The sequence below is a fragment of the Nesoenas mayeri genome (assembly GCF_963082525.1).
Source record: "Nesoenas mayeri genome assembly, chromosome: 7".
Classification (NCBI taxonomy): domain Eukaryota; kingdom Metazoa; phylum Chordata; class Aves; order Columbiformes; family Columbidae; genus Nesoenas; species Nesoenas mayeri.
Window position 1 is genome coordinate 18,556,005 of NC_137551.1, and position 12,750 is coordinate 18,568,754.

At 42.9% G+C, this 12,750-nt stretch overlaps 1 protein-coding gene across 1 annotated transcript in view; it reads left to right on the forward strand.

Annotated features, from left to right (window-relative positions):
• Window positions 1–12,750, forward strand: part of SORBS1 (sorbin and SH3 domain containing 1) — a gene marked incomplete at both ends in the record, with an annotated part of 77,450 nt that overhangs the window by 48,711 nt on the left and 15,989 nt on the right. Inside the window, 8 exons of the mRNA XM_080347681.1 lie at window positions 112–177; window positions 738–839; window positions 2,161–2,210; window positions 5,139–5,314; window positions 6,869–8,389; window positions 9,118–9,203; window positions 10,785–10,952; window positions 12,388–12,434. Coding sequence (XP_080203807.1) covers window positions 112–177; window positions 738–839; window positions 2,161–2,210; window positions 5,139–5,314; window positions 6,869–8,389; window positions 9,118–9,203; window positions 10,785–10,952; window positions 12,388–12,434 — 2,216 coding nt within the window. The remainder of the gene's footprint in view (window positions 1–111; window positions 178–737; window positions 840–2,160; window positions 2,211–5,138; window positions 5,315–6,868; window positions 8,390–9,117; window positions 9,204–10,784; window positions 10,953–12,387; window positions 12,435–12,750) is intronic.

Genomic DNA, 12,750 nt, shown 5'->3' on the forward strand with positions numbered 1-12,750 from the left:
TGATGCAAATCCCCTATTGTACTCCCCCTCTGTTCTAATTCAGTTTCCATATTCTCTGTGATGTCTTTCCTTATCTTCATTTCCTCATTTCCTTCCTCTGCTTTCCATCAGCCTCCAAAAAAGATTTGGGATTATACTCCTGGAGATTGCTCTATCCTTACTAGAGAGGATAGAAAGGTAATTGTCTCACATACGTTGTACTACAGCATCTAGCGCGTATGTATGTGTGTCTGTGATTTTCTTTTTCCTTGTTTTGTAGCGGTGCTTGGGTTTTGTGTGCTTATGAGTGATTTTTTTTTTTAATTGGGCTTGAGCTCATCAGCCTAACAATTAAGTAGCTAGTAAATTGATTTAATAAACAATTCTTAAAGCATAATCAGCCGTAATTTAGAGTGGTTTTGCTATCTTGACGTGCAATGATAATTATACTAACAGCATATTGCCTATTGTTACAGTATCTTTTTTTTTTTTTACAGGTGGGTTTTATAACTTGGTTTGTAAAATAGATTCTAGCAGGCCTGTGCATCTCTTAATTTTGAATGTTAAATGCCTAAACTATTTCCTCTGTAATGATTCAAACATGATTAATTACTTGTGAATTTCTGTGTATTGTCCATACCATCTTTGTCTTTTTTCAATTACAAAGGCTCACTTTTTTTTTTTTTTAATTAACATTCCTTTGGTTTCCTCTAACCCTAAGCATTATTTTCCCATTCTTCTTCTCCTTCTTTAACCAGACTGATCTAGAAAAAGACCTCTACCTCTACCAGACTGAGTTAGAGGCAGATTTAGAAAAAATGGAGAAGCTTTATAAAGCGCCACATAAAAAGCCACAGAAGGTATTTCCTATTCTTTTCATGCTGCCAATCCCTGTTTCCAAACTCTCCGCTCTAATCTATTCACTGCTGGATGATTATTAAATGAGGTTGGGATAAATAATGGTTCTGACCGTTCTGACTGCATGGCTTGCTGTGTCGCTGTCAGAAATAATAGAAGGTGATGCTGAGAATCCGGCTTGAAATCCATTTCAGATACAGTGATTTCTTCTCTCCACCATTCCCTTTCAGCTGCTCCCCACCCCCGTCCCCCTTTCGGGTTTTGAATTCAGTGTCTGCAAAAAAACCCTCTCTATTTTTCACATGAATAGGCAGCAGCAATCAGCTTAAAATTCTTGGTTGGCGTCACGTCATCATCTCGTGCCTTTCAAGCGTGTTGCCATCTACCCTCCCTTCATACAAGCCCTGCTCTCTGCTAGGAGCTCACGCCTCCACAAGATTTGGATATTCCCAAGAGATTTTGCACAATTTTCCTTACGCTGCACCTTGCCATGGCCTTCTAGGAAGGTCAGCTGCTGCTGCTGCTGCTGTTTCGAGGGTCTGCAGGACTCAAACCATGAAATGATAGATTAAATTGGTAACATGTCATTTTTTTTCTATTTTTTTCTGGTGTGGATGATTTTTTTTGAAGCTGCGGCATTTCACCAGGACTTGAAAAAGCTGCTTTTTCAAACCCAAGATGTGCTTTTTCTTACTACAAAGGAATCCTCATATAGATGAGGACACACCAAACAGACCATTTCTGTTTTTTAAATAATGTGCTTAGGGAGTGTTAGATGGATTTAAAGCAAGCGGATAAGAACTGGCTTTTGCTATTGAACCTGTGCAACTGGCATTGCTTCTCTTAAATAAGGAAACTGAACTGAAATATTGCTTTTCTTGTTAGTGCTTTGATTTTTTTTTTCGCTGAGGAATGTATTGTGCGGTAGAAATGTAATATACCTTTAAAGCAAATGCTGGCAGTGACTGGTTGAGGGAAAAGCTTGGGGAAATTATTATAAGCATGTGTCTCCTGGTCATGGCCCAGCTGGTTATCTCTTCTTGCTTTTGGCTTTATTCACAATGACTCATTTGCAGACAAAAGAATAGACGCTGGGAAAAGGCATCGCTGTGCTAAAAAACCTGTCACTGCCCTGAAGGAACTCGGGAAAATTGTCGCTTTTCTGCAAAGACATTGACAGCTTAAATTGCGCTTAGACTTAAACCTCAATGTCTCCTAAAGGCTAATATTCAAGCAATAGATGGAAAATTACTTAGGCGAGCCTTTTTATTTCTCATCACATGTAAGTGTGTATCAATGACTCCTTTGTTTGGACTTTTGCAGAATACAGCAGGTGGTACGCCTCTGGAAACTTCTACAGACCGTTCTTCCTAGTAAGTTTTCCAATTCCTTTTTGTGTTTCTTTTACAATTTGAGGGCATGTAGGACAGGATTTAGGACATTGGAAATGGGTTGGCTTTATTTTTTGGTGATGGATATAGACAAATGCATGTACCATGAGAATGATACACGTGCTTTAGATGAGTCCAGGTACAATATCTAGCTTTTGATCTTGAATTAATTTTGAAGTGATTATATGAGTGATTGCATTGTCTAGATAAGAATTGCTGATTTGGTTGGGTAGTGATTTAAAAAAAAAAAAAGAAGAAGAAAAACAAAAGCACAGACCTCTAACTCCACTTTGATGAAGTTCACGAATTGACTGTAATTTCATGCAAGTAACTTTATTGCGTGGAATAAACATAGTTTGTTTCTGTTACGTATGATAGATTGGCTTCTGTCAGATATTCTATTATGCTCACCAGATCAAATGGATGCTGCTGATGGAGGGTAGTGATTTTCCAGCTGCCAGGAAGGGAACAGTGATAGCAGCAATGATATTTCTCAGAGATCTAATGTGGCACTGCTTTTCTGGAGGAATACGTAATAAAAGTATACTCTGTCTAAATGAGTTGTACATGGAGCTGGTTTGTGTTAAAAGAGGAACACACAAAAAGTATCTAAAGCAAGATACTGAGCTCTGCTGAGTTAGTCAAGCCATAGGGCCAGCTCCTACTGTGAACTACTGCTCCTTGTAATTGGACTGAGTGCTTAACATTGTCGGTAGGCACAGTGATCCCCTCTGTGTGGATAGTTTGTTAGGAAACGCATGTTCTTCACCAGATGCCCATTAGTATCATGTATTCACCTCCCCTCTGGTGCTGCCTTGGAGGTCTCCTGTCATTCTTTCAACTCAGTTCCCTTCTGTCTGTGATCATTCTGCTGGGAAACTTGCACACTGACCCATTTTGTCAGCTGTTCCTATGAGTGTTTAGTTTTGTTTTGGTAGGGAGCGAGCCGTAAAATAAGTGGAAATCTCAGAGATTAGCATAAAAGAATAGCTTATATTTGCCAAAGACTGGTAAGGTTTGTGCCCACGGCATTGCTGTCTGTGCCCTTTCTGACACTGCCCAAAGCGTGCAGGAGTGCCAGCATCTGAACCGGTGGAGGGGAAGCTACCTGGGTATGCTGGGAATGGAACAGAGCAAGTGAGGCCCTGTGGAGTCACACATTCTCCCCTGCCTTTAGAGAAAAGATACCTGGAGTTTGTCTTTTTTGTAGTGTTGCTCTTTCCTCTTTTCACCTGATTCTGATCTTGCAGACTGCTTTGGCCCTAATACAGTACGGCCTGCTGGCCCTAAGAAGGGAGCAATTGGTAAAGAGACTGCCCATTTCCTCCTCCTCTGCCCCAGGTGTATTCCCAAAGAAGGATCATCTTAATCCTTCGGTTTTTAACAGCTAGGCTAGAATGCTTTTACCTCCCAAGGGAGGAACATCAGGGCAGTCACTATTCCTTACAACAACTGGCAGGAAACTGACAGAGAGATGCACTGGGATAAGCCACATACAAGACAGCAGCTCTGTAGCTATGGGTCTGTTTGAGCATTGGTTACATTGAAAATGTGGCAGTATTCCCTTTTTATTTCATGGTGCTTTTCACAAGCTGTTACTCCAGAAAATAACTGGAGACCGCAAATGACCTGGTTTTCCTCGCCCGGAAATGAAAATCTTCTTTGTGATCCAGGCATTGTGTAATTCCATCTCCATAGCCAGTCCTGTGATGTATTTGAAAGCTTTCTCTTTACCCCGTAAGTACAGCATCTATCCAAAATAAACAGATGCATGTACAAATTTATCCACAACAAGGAGGTGTAACCACAAGTATTTACACATTCATATAAATTTGAATCACTCGTGGACATCAGGACGTAAACCAGCTTTAAAAATCTTTCTGTGAATTGGCAAATGCCTATTTTTTTTTAGTTTTTCAAACTTTACAGCAGTCATACTTTGGCCCCAGAATAGCTTTTCTCTTATTCTGAAGAGCCTGGTTAAGCACAAGAGGTGGTATCAGATGAGCTTAGCTTCTGGGAAAACATTGTCTGCCTGATTGCTCAGTAAGTCTTTTGTACCTGAGAAGGCCATTTGTACCATGGCATTGTCAGTTATTTTTTTAGAGAGAAGAGGGTGACATCTAGAAATCAGATGTGGGGGCATACTTGTGCTTAGATTCATGACTGAGGAAGGAGATTTATAATAAATGTTCAGTCTTTAAAAGTCTAAGAAACTAAAATTATACTCATTTTAACAGCATTTTGTTTATATATCTGCATGGTAGACCTAGAGTCCAGGGTTTTCCATTCTCTGTAATGGAAGCCAGAGGCAAAGCTGAGCAGAAAAACTGCACATCTGGGAATTGCGTTGGCATTTAAAACAGTAGTGTCTGTAGCCCTGTACTGTAGTTTCTCTGCGTAGTCCCTCACTGATAGGCTTGAGAAATTGCTCTGGGAGTCCTGAACTATAGTGTTAACTGGGAGGCTGAATGGGTTGAGATGAACTCCTGAACAGCTGTGCTTTGTAAGCAGGGGACAGGCATGGCTAGTGTTTAAGGAGAGAGGACTGGGAGCTGAAAGTTATTTGTGCTGCTTCCAGCTAGCCAATTAATTTCTCTGGGTCTGCAAAGAAATCAAGCATCTGCTCTCTGACTCAGTTGTCTCATCTGTAAAATAAAGGAGGAGTGCTTTCCTGCTGCCTCTTTTCTGGAGGACTGAGCTGGGAGAGTTCCCTTGGGTGGAGAATGCTGTGGTAGTGCCCAACGTAGAACATTATCACAGTGTATTCATAACCTGCTCATTCAGCACCAGTTCTTCACACACAGTCTGTTCTGGGTTTACAAGTGATGTTTTCTCTTACTTTGCATTAAGCTCTCAGCAAACAGAAATGACCCAGCGGTGTCCCTCCCCCTTTTTTGTGTTTTCCAGCTCCACATATTCACCCAGCTACCATGCAGTGAAGAGAGAGTCAGAAACAGCGCTGGGGGACCCTGCTGCCTTGGAGAATGAAAGGCAGATTTACAAGAGTGTGCTGGAAGGTGGAGATATCCCATTCCAGGGGCTGAGTGGTCTCAAACGACCTTCTAGCTCTGCTTCCACAAAAGGTGGGTGGTTAGGGCACTAACTACTTCTCCTTTCTGCGCAGAGTGTCCAAAGCCAGGTGATATGGGGCAAACTGCTGTAGGGTTTAGAGTCCTGTTCAAGACAGCTGAGGTTTCCTCTGTCCCTCCTCTTTGCTATCCATGGTTTTCCCTCCTTTTTTCTCTCAGCCCACATTGGCCAATGTTTTTCATGACCCCTTTATCTGATCTAGGTTCCTCTTCCCAACAGGAACCAGCTCCCTCCATCCAGCTCCTCAGCCACACCACACACCCTCATGTTCTTCCTCGAGGCTGCTTAGGGGCTGGCCTTGCTACCCATCTGCTCCCACCGCCATGCCACGCTAGAGCCCTTCCTTGCTTTTTCTGCTCTCCCTGCTGCAGTATCTCAGCAGGCCACACCATGTCTGCTGACCCGGCTACCCTGGTGTAGCTGGTGCCATGTGCTCCACAGCCTCCTGCCTGCAAGGAGTGTGCAAAGAATGCATGGGACACTGAAACAGCAATGCCCTGCAGCTCTGAGACAGGGAGGCAGCAGGGACCACTGCATCTCCTCCCCCTTCCTCCCTCTATCCTGAGCTCTCTAGAAGATTAGGACCGAGGAGCCTGACTCCCATTAGGGAGTTGTACTTGTTAGTATATCTCTGAGCCAACTTCAACCTAAAAATGGCTTGAGATGGGAAGAGTGACTGGGGAAGGAATGTGTTTGGTTTCTGAACTGCTCTCCCTAAAATAGTACATCACACCAAAAAGGTCTCTGTGTCCATTTTCCAGCTGATTTTCAGGCCTGTAGGGCAGAGAGTCAAACTGGAGCTCAACAAAAAGTCCATTCCAGCAGTTATTGTTTCCCAAACTGCAGTTGAACCTGAGTGGTTATTTTGACATTTGAGTTTTTGAACTCAAATCAGAAACAGATGTAAAAACTGCAGCCTAAGATTAACCCAGACTGAAACTAACTTTAAAAAAAAAGTCCTGATCTGACTCCTTGATTTTTAAAGCAAACGTAACTAATCACTTTGTCTCAAGAACACTCAGCTTGTTCCTGGTGTGGGGAATCTATAAGCAGGCAGCTCTTGGGCAAGGCCAGCTGATGTGGCGTGGTTGTGCTAGCCACTGATTGTCACCTTCCTCCCAGGAATAAACTGTTTGGCAAGCACTGTGGTGAGGCCATAGTAGGTGTGATTACAGGCCTGGTATTAAGCTATTTTTGCAGTGTTAGTGCCTCTGCATTCTTGCTGACACCCTGATCCTGCCTAGAGTTCAGCTACCCTTCTCCATGATGCCACAGCTTGATGCTTAGCACTTTTTAGGGGGGTACCTTTAAAGTGCTCTAGATCTGCTTCTGTCCAAGCCTCTCATTTTAGAGATGTTAGCAGCACTTCGCCTACTCCTGTAAGCGCGGCTTGTTTTGCAGTTTCTTCCTGCTTTTCTTTATGTTTTGGAACTTTATTTCTTTAATGTGCATTTTATGAAATGCAAGCATGTTCTTTCTCCTTTCTCAATAGCTTTCTAGCACTTAAGCTAACAGGTTGTATTTATTTTATTCTGCATGCTTACCAGTGGATCGTAAAGGTGGGAATGCTCATATGACTGCACCCTCTTCAGTTAATAGCCGAACCTTTAACGCTAGTCATACCGGTATGTTAGGTCACGCATGTAAACATAAGAAGCCCTTATCAGCTGCAAAAGCCTGCATTACTGAAATCCTCCCTTCTAAATTCAAACCCAAACTAGCAGCTCCAGCTGCTCTTGTGCAGGACAAGAAGGGTATCTTGCTGTCTCATGAGAAAGCTCAAAGCTGCGAAAACCTTCGTAGCTCCATTACCTTGTTTGATAATAAAAAAGCTTTCATGGTAGATGTAGGGGAAAGCATAGAAAACATGTTGATGAAGTCGAAGCAGGAGTACGCCATCAAATCAGGCAGTACCATGAGCCTGCAGGAGTATGGCACCAACTCTAGGAAAGCCTACCTGTTCCATGCCTCCAGGAAGAGTGGGATGGAGTTTACAATGCTGTATAAAGACATGCACCAGATCAACCGGTCCAGGATCCATTTGGGCACGGTCTCCTCCTGCAGCGTGAGGGATATTGCATCTCAGTTTGAGAACGAAGCCAAGGATAGGATGGAGCACAGCCTTAGTCGAGAGGATTCAGAGCAGATCCCCAAACACACCGTTTCCTCCCGTATCAGTGCCTTCGAGCAGCTGATCCAGAGGTCCCGATCAATGCCCTCACTTGACTTTTCTACTGGGCAAAACAAGTTCACTGCTTTTCTCCAGTCTAAAACGTGTCTGAGTTCTGCCTACTCTGCAGAGTTCCTTCTGGATTTGCCAAAAGCACACCAAGAAGAGAAGGATGCTGCCAGTTTGGCAGATAAATCCTCCCGCTCCTGCAGCAACGTGGAGGACACAGCCTCAGATGTCAGTGATGCCATCCCTATGGACACGCTTTCAGCTTGCACAGATGAGATAGATCTCCTCTCAAATGCATCCAATGACAGTGGCAGCAGCAGCAGCAACCTCAATGGGCCTCAGAAGCATAAAATCAACAGATGCAAAGGCTCGTGCCCAGCTTCCTACACAAGGTTCACAACCATCCGAAGGCATGAGCAGCAGCAGGCCTCCAGGAACCCTGATTCCAAAGGGGATGCCTATGGGGAGAGGCACATGCTCCCCAGAAATGTCTACCTTATGAGCCCGCTTCCCTTCCGATTGAAAAAGCCATTCCAACACAAATCCTGCAGGACTCCACCCCCAGACTGCCCGGGAAGCCCTTCTGTGCCCAGCCTGGAGAACCCAGACGACCCCATCCAGCTGCCAGGGAGCGCAGGAGACAAGAGTCACCGCTCCCAGCACCAGCTGTGCTCCAGAAGCAGGCCGCTAGCCCCGCGGCGCCTGTCTTCCTTTGACATTGTGGAGAGGCTTGGCTACTTCCCCAGCACAGGGTCTAGCCAAGATAGCTTCATGGGCCGGGCTGACACTCCTGACTCCTTAAACAATGGGAACCCTGTTCCATATGCCCTCTGTCACAGCCTGGACACAAACAACAACCCGCAAAGTGAACTTGGGACGTACCTAGGAGGTGGCTTTTTGCGTTCTTTACCAGTGTCCCTTTATCTGTCTTCTTGCTTTCCTTTCTCCTCCTCTTTTCTCCCACAACCCTTGCATTTTTACTCCCTGCCTTTGCATCCCCTGACTCTCTGTTTTTTCCCCTAGTGTGTCTAACGTCTTGTGTGTGTCTTGCTGAGCATTTTTGTTCAGGACTTGTTAACAGCTGCACTTCTGAGAAACGATTTCCATTGCCTTTGTAATCACACGGGGTTCAGTTTGTGTCTTGAGAAGTTCCGGGGATGCAAGAATCTCAACATGAGATATTTCTCTCCTATATCATATGCACACGTGGGAATATAAAACAAACCCAGATGATTTGCCTTAAGGAGCAGTTTCTCAAGGTCTAGTTGTGTGTGTGCGTGTGAGTGTATTGAACTTTTCTCAACAGTAAAATGCCAAATCATACTGTGATGGCAGCGAATCTTTTCTTCACAAAGTCCTTCTATGTCTTTACTCTTTCCTGTACTGTTATTTTCTCCCTGTTTTTGGATCTTTGTTCACAAGTACAGCCCAAAAGGAAAAAAAAAAAAATAAAATGAATAAATTATTGACATCCGATTGGCTATTTGGTCAATGGCAATTGAGAATCCTTACTGTCATAATGGAAACAAATTGTTTAAAAATATATTTTTTTTTCCTTTCTGGTTATCCTAGATAAATCCATCTGTATTTTAACTTCCTTATGTTGTTTCAAAGTAGATTCAGACTCATCAAGGCATTTTACACCGGTTGATTACATGGAAACTCCAGAAGAAATTATCCGCAGACGGCATGACGATAAAGAGGTAATGCCCTCTTTTATGGCCTAATAACAATTGTAGCAGCTCCACATAGAAGAAATACAGCATTCAGCCTTATATAAGGGCGGCTTATATGTCCATGGTTATGTATACTGGAAGTCAGAGCAACAAGCTGAAACTAGTATGTTTTAACTTAACTATTACTTCTGCCACTGATTTAATGTATAATACGAAGTCTAGCCTAGCTTTTGTTTAAAATGAACCTGATAGTTCTTATCAGTTTCACAAAATGATATATGGGGGCTTTAAAGAATGTAAAAAGGCTGAAGACATATGTGAGATGTGGTACAACACCCCAGCACTCGCAGATAAAGATGAAATGGTTATTCTATAAATGAGTTAAGGTCTTATTGTTCTCCTAGCAAGCCACTCAAGCTGGTATTAATCAAACTGGTGAGAACGGTATTTTTATTATGGAAGTCCTCAGGTTTTGAACAGCAAATGTAAGATATTTTATGGTATCAAAAAGTGTGAAGTTTCCCCCCAGTGCAAACTTGAACTCTTTATGGTGTCTCGAGTTTTTCAAAAAATACTGTGTCGTTCCTTTTTGAAATGGCTGGGCAACACTGCAACAAGGTGAAATAACAGGAAAGCCATATAGACTTTTCAGCACTGACTGTATTCAAGCTGAGGTGAAGAAGTTATAAAGTGATTGCTTTCCAGGAAGTTGTTAATTCTCGCTGCTTGGGAGAAAAAACAAAAGCAATATTTTCAGTGTTAACTTTCTGAGTTCAAATAATGTTTGTGTGCGCTTTGAAATATGGTAAAACCTGCTCTTAATTCCTATATGAAAAATATATTTTTGCTGTCTTCTCCCATGAAGCAGTTATGAATCCCCCCTATTTCCGAAGTCCGGCACAAAAACTTGTGTAAGAGCAAAACTCTGAATGCACTGAGACCTGTTGGCTTCAAATGAGTTAGCACACAGCTCAACTCTTCAGCCTACAGTTAACCCCAAAAGGTGGAAGAATTCTTCTGCCCAAGTACTCCAGAAAGCACATTTCCATTAGTGTGCCAGAGGCTGCAGAAGTCCAAAATAATTATTTGGAGTTTATTTACTTTATTTTACAAAGTGTATTACATGAGCCCAAAGGAAGTATGGGAGGGTGTGGTACCTGAAGGTGGTTCGGCACTGTCCCAAGCTGCTTGCAAAGCTCTGGGGAGTTTGGTGCCTCAGCTTACCTGTGGGGCTGATTCAGGTCTCTTGGAAGTCAATAAAAGAAACTCCTTGTTGGCTGAAGGGGGTTTGGATTTGCATTGTCAGCAGTCTTAGAAGCTACCAGGACCTGGCCAGAACTTAGAAAAACTCCTTGTTGACTTCCATCAGCTCTGGATCAGGTCCTCTGTGGGAGCTGGATTTGGGTTATGCCGTAATGGTGATGTACTTTCTGTGCTTGCGAAACAAAATGGTATTGTGTCGTTAGTAGAATCAGTATTTTATGTTGAACTGTAAAATCCCAGCTATTTGCTGGGACCTCAGAAAATTTATGTAAGTCACGTTTATGGCAGCTTTTGAATGCCTTTAACTAGATTATTTACTGCCCATTTTATGCAATTTTATGGCAGAAACTTTTAGAGGACCAGAGACGGCTTAAACGTGAGCAAGAAGAAGCTGATATTGCAGCTAGAAGGCACACAGGGGTTATTCCAACGCACCATCAGTTTATCACTAATGAGCGATTTGGGGACCTCCTAAATGTAGACGATACAGCAAAGAGGAAATCTGGGTCAGAGGTCTGTTTTAGTTACCTCAGTCTGCTGCTTGACCCAAAGCAATATTTGCCTCTCACAATGTTGTGCTTTAGGCCAACATTAGCTCTTCGGAGAATGTCGTTTGTGTTTATTTTTTTCCACTTCCCCTTTCCCATTCTGGCTTCATTTAGATCTGCTTTGACTCTTGTGCCTGGTAAATTAATTGATATTTCTATACCAAGCTGCATATGTTAAAGCATGCCTGCTGAGAATTGCTGGTGCACACCTGTGATGCATGCCTTTAAATATCAGCTACTTTAGTGAATCAAAGGCATTCTACATCTTTTGCATCATATTGCTACATTGTCTTCTTGTCTGTGCCTTACGCTTAGAAACTTCATGTCCTGTTGATACTGCCCATGTGACTGTCTCATAGGTTTTTTTAGAAATAGGTTTTCTTCTCCTCTTGAAAGATGCTTAATGTCCTTTAGAAGTAATTGGGAAAAGTCTCAGCATGTTTCACTGTGTATGGCCTGATTGGTCTTTCTGAAAGAGACAAAGGAGCAGGTAGAGGGTTTTCACAGAGCCCAAGGCACTTTTCCCAAGGGCTGGGTGCTGGTGCGGGTGTCCTGGCCAGCTGCCTTTTCCTGCCTTAGGGGTTGCTGCTGGGGCTCTGGGCAGCGGTTGTTTCCCCAGAGGTGCTGCACTGTGGCCGTGGGGAGGTGGTCACCATGTGGATGGAGCACATTCACCTGCACCTTTTAATGTAGTTGCAAGTGCTCTAGTGCCACATGAATGTGACCAGTTCTTTTTTTATGCTCTGTTACCAAAATTACTTTAAAATTGTCTGAATATTTTGTGGCCATTAGAAAATCAGCTCAAGTAAATGAAGCTTGAAAGCCTAAGCCTGCTGTCAACATTCTCTTTGGCATTATAGCCACTGAAGACTATTTTTTTTAGATGCATGCTTGATTTATTCATGTTTCCTGCTTGCCTTTGTCTCTTTCTTACCAAATTATACAGAGTACATGGGTCACATTGCAGGATTTAGCAGGGCCAGGTGATGATCAATAAAAGCCACATAAGATCTTATTGTTTTTTTCCCAACTAGTAAATTTTCCTTTTCCATTCACATGTCAAGGGAAATTTCGTCCCAGAGCCCCAGAAACTGTAGTTACTGCAGCATCTTTCATTCAACAGGGTTTGCCACACTTAAAAGTTTACTGCTTTTAAATCTATTTCCTGTAGAGCTCTTAATTATTGTTGTGCCAGAAGTTGGCATATTTTGCCCTGGTGGGAGAGACCCATCTAACATATTTGGACTGTAGTACCAGTTGCACGTAAGCTTGCAGCAAATACCTGCATTCAGTTTCTTCCCCAGACTAATGTTAGCTATAGAACAGTTTGGATGCTTTTTCTCAGAAGAGGGTTGCAAACCTGATTATTGTTTTAATGCATTGATTTTTTTGATCTCTAGATGAGACCTGCTAGAGCCAAGTTTGACTTTAAAGCACAGACACTAAAGTGAGTACAGCTTTTTACTTCTGTCTTGAGTGTTCTTGCTCTGCTTTTTCCCCTAGGGTGCAGCATTTATGAAGGCTATGCAATTAGATTCATGTTTTGGAAGAGTCTTTCCAGCAGCTCAAAGCAAAGGTGTCCATAGTAAGGCAGGAAAAAAGTAATATGAATCTTGCAGGTCATAGCCTCTAAAGGGTCTTTAGGAAAATGTCATCTTTCTCAGTACATTTGTATCCTGTGTGATTTTGGGGGCAAACCTGCATTCTTTACTGGAACAAGTGAGCCCTCTGCTCTGAGGATGTGCGGAGCCCTGGGATAGGGC